Source organism: Populus trichocarpa, chromosome 10 (genome assembly GCF_000002775.5).
Source record: "Populus trichocarpa isolate Nisqually-1 chromosome 10, P.trichocarpa_v4.1, whole genome shotgun sequence".
NCBI lineage: Eukaryota > Viridiplantae > Streptophyta > Magnoliopsida > Malpighiales > Salicaceae > Populus > Populus trichocarpa.
The window spans coordinates 18,481,271-18,487,779 of NC_037294.2; the positions used below are offsets into that span (position 1 = coordinate 18,481,271).

General features: G+C 38.3%; 1 protein-coding gene across 7 annotated transcripts; it reads left to right on the top strand.

Annotated features, from left to right (window-relative positions):
- The first annotated feature begins 708 nt into the window (after positions 1-708).
- LOC7474433 (serine/threonine-protein kinase ppk15) lies at positions 709-6,112 on the top strand. Of its 7 annotated transcripts, none has more exons than XR_002984506.2 (8): positions 709-1,325; positions 2,429-3,272; positions 3,670-3,949; positions 4,126-4,233; positions 4,368-4,646; positions 4,783-4,926; positions 5,122-5,461; positions 5,609-5,758. XR_002984506.2 is itself a non-coding variant. In XM_024611376.2 (8 exons), the coding sequence occupies exons 3-8, from the start codon at positions 2,584-2,586 to the stop codon at positions 5,780-5,782; spliced, it is 1,674 nt and encodes a 557-aa protein (XP_024467144.1). In that variant the 5' UTR covers positions 1,174-1,322; positions 2,135-2,314; positions 2,429-2,583; the 3' UTR covers positions 5,783-6,112. The 7 variants fall into 7 exon arrangements, 5 of the variants coding, with proteins under 5 accessions (XP_024467141.1, XP_024467143.1, XP_024467142.1 ...); XR_002984505.2 differs by lacking the exon at positions 5,122-5,461 and adding an exon at positions 5,954-6,112 and having other exon boundaries at positions 717-1,325; positions 5,609-5,868; XM_024611376.2 differs by lacking the exon at positions 5,122-5,461 and adding an exon at positions 2,135-2,314 and having other exon boundaries at positions 1,174-1,322; positions 5,609-6,112.
- The last annotated feature ends 397 nt before the right edge of the window (positions 6,113-6,509 follow it).

The following is a 6,509-nucleotide window of genomic DNA, read 5'->3' on the forward strand; positions in this document are numbered from 1 at the left end:
CGTTTGGTATAACCTTCGCATCTTTTTTCCTGCCAAAAGCCAAAGGGAAGCAGGTACCTTAATTTTCTCATAAGTAAAGGATAAAGGGTGGTAAAATCGGGGAATGTTACTGGGAATCTTCGTGGGCTCAAGGTAAATACAATAATGGCAGCTAAGGATCATTCGTGGGTTGGTGTAAATGCCATTGAGAGGGGGAAAAGGAGAGAAATATTACCACAATGCCTGTTTATTAGTGCGAGGAACAAATTAAATTATCCAATTAGATTATAAATATAGTGTTTGGTATTGTGGTGTAGAGTATTTTTAAAATATATTTTGCTTGAAAATAGTTTTTATAAAATTATTGTGGTTGTTTTTGACATAAAAAAACAAATATTAAATAAAAATAACAATTAAATATTTTTTAAAACTAAATATATTTTTAAAACGCTCCTGAAAAAGATCTCGAACACAAAAATAAGTCAAGGTAAATATCAAGGTAAAACTTTTTAAGCACTGGCTGACTTAATTAACCCTCAAGAAGTCTCATTGAACCAAGAAATTCTATCAATGTCCAAATCACACCCTGCAGTGGAAAAGATATTTACTGCCCCACTCTACCAAAAAGTGAAAAAAAGAAGATCAACACACACTTTCTCGAAGATAAAAAGTAGGAAATGGTCCCCTTAAACGAGCAAAATGACAGTCTACCAAAAACTACCGAGACCAAAAAACCATCAGAACCATCCACTTAAGTCTTGTATGCTCCTGATTTATCCACGTGTCACGTGACCCCACAATACCCTCTTCCCAGAGTTGGTAATACAAAGACATGACAACCTCCCTCTGGCTTCAGTCTTACAGCAAAACAGTCAGAGCCTCGGAGGCATGCAAACCTTAAAACATGTCATGTTTTTTTCCACTTTTGACCCTCCAAATTTACTTAATTCACATGCAAGCACCACTCTTTCGTTGCTCTCGAGTTTCTTCTTTGCTTCAAATATTTTGACTTTCTTTAATGGCGGGACCAGAAACAGAAACAGGACTCGCAGCCCCGGACGTGGAAGCAGTGTTGGATTTTCTACGCAAAAATGGGTTAAAGGACGCAGAGTTGGCTCTTAAAGAGGACATCAATGAGAGAAACACTGAATTGGGTTCCTTTGACTTTGAGAAGTTCTTGTTTGTCTTGCCACCCGTGAGGATTCCGGCGAATGGGCGGCAACTGGAGGTCGAAGGATTTGGCGGCGGTGGCGAGAGGTTGCAACCGAGTTCTGGGTCTCCGTCGGCCGATGAGTTTGTTAGCTTGGGGTCCTCTACTACTGCCAGCGGTGTGTACTCTTCAGGTAGTCGTTGATATTATATCAGGTTTTTTTGGTTGATTGTGATTAAAGTATAATTCTTGATTGGTTGTTTTTTCTTTAATTATAAATCTCTTGATTGATCAAGGGATTATAGAAGATGAAGAAATGCGCAAGAGATAAGAATCTTGAGTCGTGTTTATGTTATGTTGGTAATATGATTTTTAAAAGCTCCGCTTGAGTTTGTTGATCAATCATATTGCTTATGATTAAGCAGATACTCTTTGTTTTATCTTGTCGTACATCGTGAAAGATTTAGGATCAAGAATTTATTGTTTTGTGCGTGTCGTCTTTGCTAAATGGTCTCCCTGATCCTTTCTGAATCGGACCGATTTCATCAGTTGTTCCAGAGGGGACACTCGATGTTGTTTGATTAAAATCTTTTTTTTGGTAGATTGATGGATGGCATATGGTTTACTGCAATGTGGAAGTTTTTCAAATTGATATGTTTTTTTATTCTTTTCTTAGAGTATCATTGCAATTGAAGCTCCAAAATAGCCTGCAAGATTCCTACTAGTAAATGGTTCGTTATTGAAAATTTCTATTTGATGATGACTTGAAGTAAGGGACTTGACCTTATATTAGCCATTACAAAACCACTTTTTTCTTATTATTTCACCCTCCGTAATTTCTTTTTCCTTGTCAAATTCGGAAAAATTATTTGTCCAGGAAGGCACTCGTTTTCAGAAAAAATATCGAATCCATTGTTCTGATTAACTCACCTCTCATCTTCATCATTTCTACAAATTCGTTCTCTGTTTCACCCCATTAATAGTCCATCATCACTTCATTTTCAGAATATGGAAATCAGTATATTAGTCAAAGCACTGATCCTGACGCCAAATAATCTCTGGGAATCAAGTTTGAGAATATACCGCATAAAGTAGCAATCTGTTGGTGTGAGCATTTTATCGAAGCCTGCATGCTGAATGAAAGCTATCTGCAAAACTCTCTATAACAATATTGTTTCGTTTCTGGTATCCTGCCATGGTTATTCTTTCGTGCTTTGTGCTTGTAGTTTGGGTTGCTGTTCTATATCAATTTTAGTTGGCAGGGCAATTAAGCATTTTGACCCCTTTTTGTTTCTGCAGAGTTCTCAAATCCATATGGACTTCATTCTGCATCTCAGGCTAATTCAAAAACTTCATCTGATAGGCTGTCTCAGTTTGGCACAGCACGTGATTACCGTGATTTTGATTTGCAAAATGACTTTTGTTGGTATGATGAGAAAGAGGAAGGCCACTTCATGACTCCCTGCTTCAATGGGCCAGACTACTTTAGCTGTCCGAGTGAGGATAAGTTTGTCATGACATCAGAGACAGAGAAGCAGTTTGAAAACTACTTGGGTTTGTATGATAAATCTGAAGGTGAAACTGAAGGAACAGCTGGTTACTTGGATAAGCAGTGTCTTTTCAATGTCACGTCTGTGAATAATAAAAACAAGGCTCACTCAATGAGTTATTATCATTTTGATAGAAGAAACCAGCTTGAAGGAGACATTGAGGGGGATGGTAGTTCAGCCTCCAATTGCAAATGCTGTGAAAAAACAGGAGGGACTTGCAGCAAGAATCCTGTTGACTGTATCTACTTGAGCTCTAAAGAAACTGATTTAGGTGATTTTCAGTTAAAAGGTGGGGAAGGCCTTGCTGATTATGATATAGCCCATGTGCATATGGGAAACAAGAATGCTAATTACTATTGTAAAAAAGGTCTCAACAGTGACTGGATTGAAGGGTTTAAGAGTACCTCTGACATCATAGAAAATGTAATTGATGACTTTGAAGTCGGAGATGGTGGAGAAGTAAATGGAGAAGCCCGTGAGCTTGAGGCTGCTATAGGTGGAGAAGATGTTAATGCTGCCGAACTTTTGATGTACTATAACCAGGAGGATGAATATGAAGTATTCAATCTGCGAGTTATACACAGGAAAAACAGGTTCTTGAAGACAGTAGATTAATTAAACTTTGTCTTGCATTGTGCTTCAAATTTTGGCATGCATGTCAAGTGAGAGAGTCTTAAAATTGGGCTGGTGTTCCCATGAAATAGGCAAATTAGCTCAACTTTTTGTGTCTGCCTTGTCAGCTGGTTTTAAATCACTAGGAATCGATATAACTTAAGATAATACTGACCTGTTTCTCGATGCTAGCAACTTATCCACCCATTCTTAATCAGAAGGTACTGACTTGCCTCCGTAGAGAATTTTCCCTCCTATTACTGTAGATCTTGTAGTCATGGAATTAATCCTGTGTTTTTACAGAGATTTGATGCTTGTGCAATGCAGGTTAAATTGTTAGAACACTGCACTCATTTTTGTTTGGTATGCCATCTACAGGACTGGATTTGAGGAAAACAAGGACCTGCCCATTGTGCTAAATACTGTCATTGCAGGCAGATATTATGTCACGGAATACCTAGGTTCAGCTGCTTTCAGTAAGGTCATTCAGGCGCATGATCTTCACACAGGAATAGATGTTTGCCTGAAGATTATTAAAAATGACAAAGATTTTTTCGATCAGAGTCTAGATGAAATTAAACTTCTGAAGATAGTCAACAAGCATGATCCGGCGGATGAACGTCACATTTTGCGCCTTTATGACTACTTCTATCACCAAGTATGTCTAGAAAATATGGGTAGTTAATTTTTTCTCCGAAAAATTGGCATGGTTTCATTAATCACTCTCCTTATATAGATGCTATTCTGTGCCTGTTAAAAGAATTTTATGCCATCCTCTTACTGGTCAAATTCTTGAACACCTACTAACATTTTCTAATTAATGAACCTTCACAGGAGCATCTCTTCATCGTTTGTGAACTCCTTAAGGCAAACTTGTATGAATTTCAGAAATTTAGTCAAGAATCAGATGGAAAAGCTTATTTCACTCTGAGCAGATTGCAGGTTAGTTAGGTTAAGCCTTAATTCATATTAGCATTCCTTCTGATTCTTTGGTGTGACCTCATTCTTTTATCATGCCCATGGCTGTTGGTTTAGAAACGTGTATAACGGTGGGCTGTTGGTTGTTTGTCTTGCAGGTCATAACCCGTCAATGTTTGGAGGCACTGGAATACTTGCATCACCTGGGAATTATTCACTGTGATTTAAAGCCTGAAAACATTCTTATAAAGAGTTATAGGAGATGTGAGATAAAGGTTATTGATCTTGGAAGCAGTTGCTTTAAGTCAGACAACTTGTGCCTATATGTTCAATCTCGTTCATATAGAGCCCCTGAAGTCATTCTAGGTCTCCCCTATGACCAGAAGATTGACTTATGGTCTCTTGGCTGCATCTTGGCTGAGCTGTGCTCTGGGGAAGTATGTCAGGCTTTGCTTTGCTTCATTCAATAAAATTTAAGTGGATATTGCTGCTAGTTATACCCGCCCTGGGTTGACTTGAGCATTCAGTGATTATTTTTTCTAGTAACCTATATTGTTTTCTCTGGGTTGTCAGGTGCTATTTCCAAATGATGCCGTTGTAATGATCCTAGCACGCATGATTGGTATGCTGGGTCCTATTCATTCAGAGATGTTGGTGATGGGACAGGAAACACACAAGTACTTTACAGAAGAATACGATCTGTATTATTCAAATGAGGTTTGTCATGTTTCTTTCAGTTCAAAAGATAGATGTGGACTAGCAGACTGTTGAACTTTTTACCTTGATGCATTCAGAATATGTTTTTTTGAATATAAGATGCATAAAAGTATCCAGGAGGGAGGGAAGGATTACGCCCTTGTAAACTCTGCATCCATCAGCTAGTGGTTATTCATTTTCATTTCATTTCTGTAGGCATATGATAGTTAACGGGGGGGAAGGTGCTTTCTGAAAGTCCCAGACAGCAATTACAGCACAGATCAACTTAGGTTTTTATTTTGTGCTTTTTCTTGAGAAAGGGCCAAGGAGATGTGTCACTTCATTATCTATGCTTTGAGTGTTTAACAAGGTCAGGCAGCACATTACCCCCATGAGAGCAAGATGTAAAAACGACGTGATTAACCCCGAGAGGTGTAGCTCAACTGGTCAGGCTTTAGGTTTGCTCCCTAGAGGTCACTGGTTCGAGTATCACAAACCTCAGGGCCACTGGAGGCTTACATGATCATTAACTTCAGGGCCTGTGGGATTAGTCGAGGTGCGCGCAAGCTAATCCGAACACCTATGTTAATAATAAAAAAAAAACGACGTGATTAAATATGCTAGTTGAGTTCAATTGTCTCCGAGAAAGATGAAATATATTGCCAATCATAATTCTGACTCATACATCGCTTTCCATGTCCAGGAGACAAATCAAATAGAATACCTTATTCCTGAGGAGTCCTCACTGGAGCATCATCTACAGATTTCTGATGTTGGATTCATTGATTTCATGAGAAACTTGCTTGAGCTCAATCCCCTGAGGCGACTAACTGCAAAGGAGGCACTAGAGCACCCATGGCTTTCACATTCTTACTGAAGTTCTGGATGAGTTTACACTCTTGACTATGTTTATGTCTCTTGTTTCTGGAATGCATCCTTCCAGTATCAGTTTTGGTTTTCAGTGTATGCAACCACATCAGACATGCTATGCTGCATATATATTATATACCCCACACTTGTTTGCTGAACACGTATTTATTTTGTACAGGAAGTTTTCTTGCATCATTCTCTTTTCTTCCTTCACTTGGTGGGGCTTGTAAGTATCATTTGATTTGGAATGTTCCTCCAGAGCTGTCAATGAGCGTGCAGTGCTTTCAATATGCCACATAAATCTACGTCTTTTCAATGCAAATGCGTTTTTATACCCTGCCCAGCAGTGTTTGTTTTTGTTTCTGTGGTTCAATAAAAACATCAAATCTATGTAATTTTAGGTGCTCTTGTGTTAATATTAAAAATTAAAAAAAAAACTAAAAAATATTGTTTTAATTAAAAAATATTCTTGTGAAAGCACTTTTCACTGAATTAACAAGTGGGCTGCGCTGAATACATGAAGATAGGCTGCTTGTGGACTCACAACTAGTCACAAACAGCATGAATTATAAACAAGAATCCAAGTTTTTTTTTGTTTCCTCCCCATTCGGGTATCTATATAGAAATGGCATGTGATTAACGTGTCTTCCTAGAGAAAACAAGGAAAAACCTAGACCTGATCGCTAAATTTCTATATTCACTCGCGAGAGAGAGAGAGAGCGATCGCTTGCCAG

What these genes read in the sequence shown, in the direction of transcription:
- LOC7474433 (XM_024611373.2), top strand. Translation starts at nt 998, where the DNA reads ATGGCGGGACCAGAAACAGAAACAGGACTCGCAGCCCCGGACGTGGAA. An exon ending in GTTATACACAGGAAAAACAG is followed by an intron (nt 3,273 to 3,669) that starts GTTCTTGAAGAC and finishes TGCCATCTACAG; the next exon opens with GACTGGATTTGAGGAAAACA. An exon ending in ATGACTACTTCTATCACCAA is followed by an intron (nt 3,950 to 4,125) that starts GTATGTCTAGAA and finishes GAACCTTCACAG; the next exon opens with GAGCATCTCTTCATCGTTTG.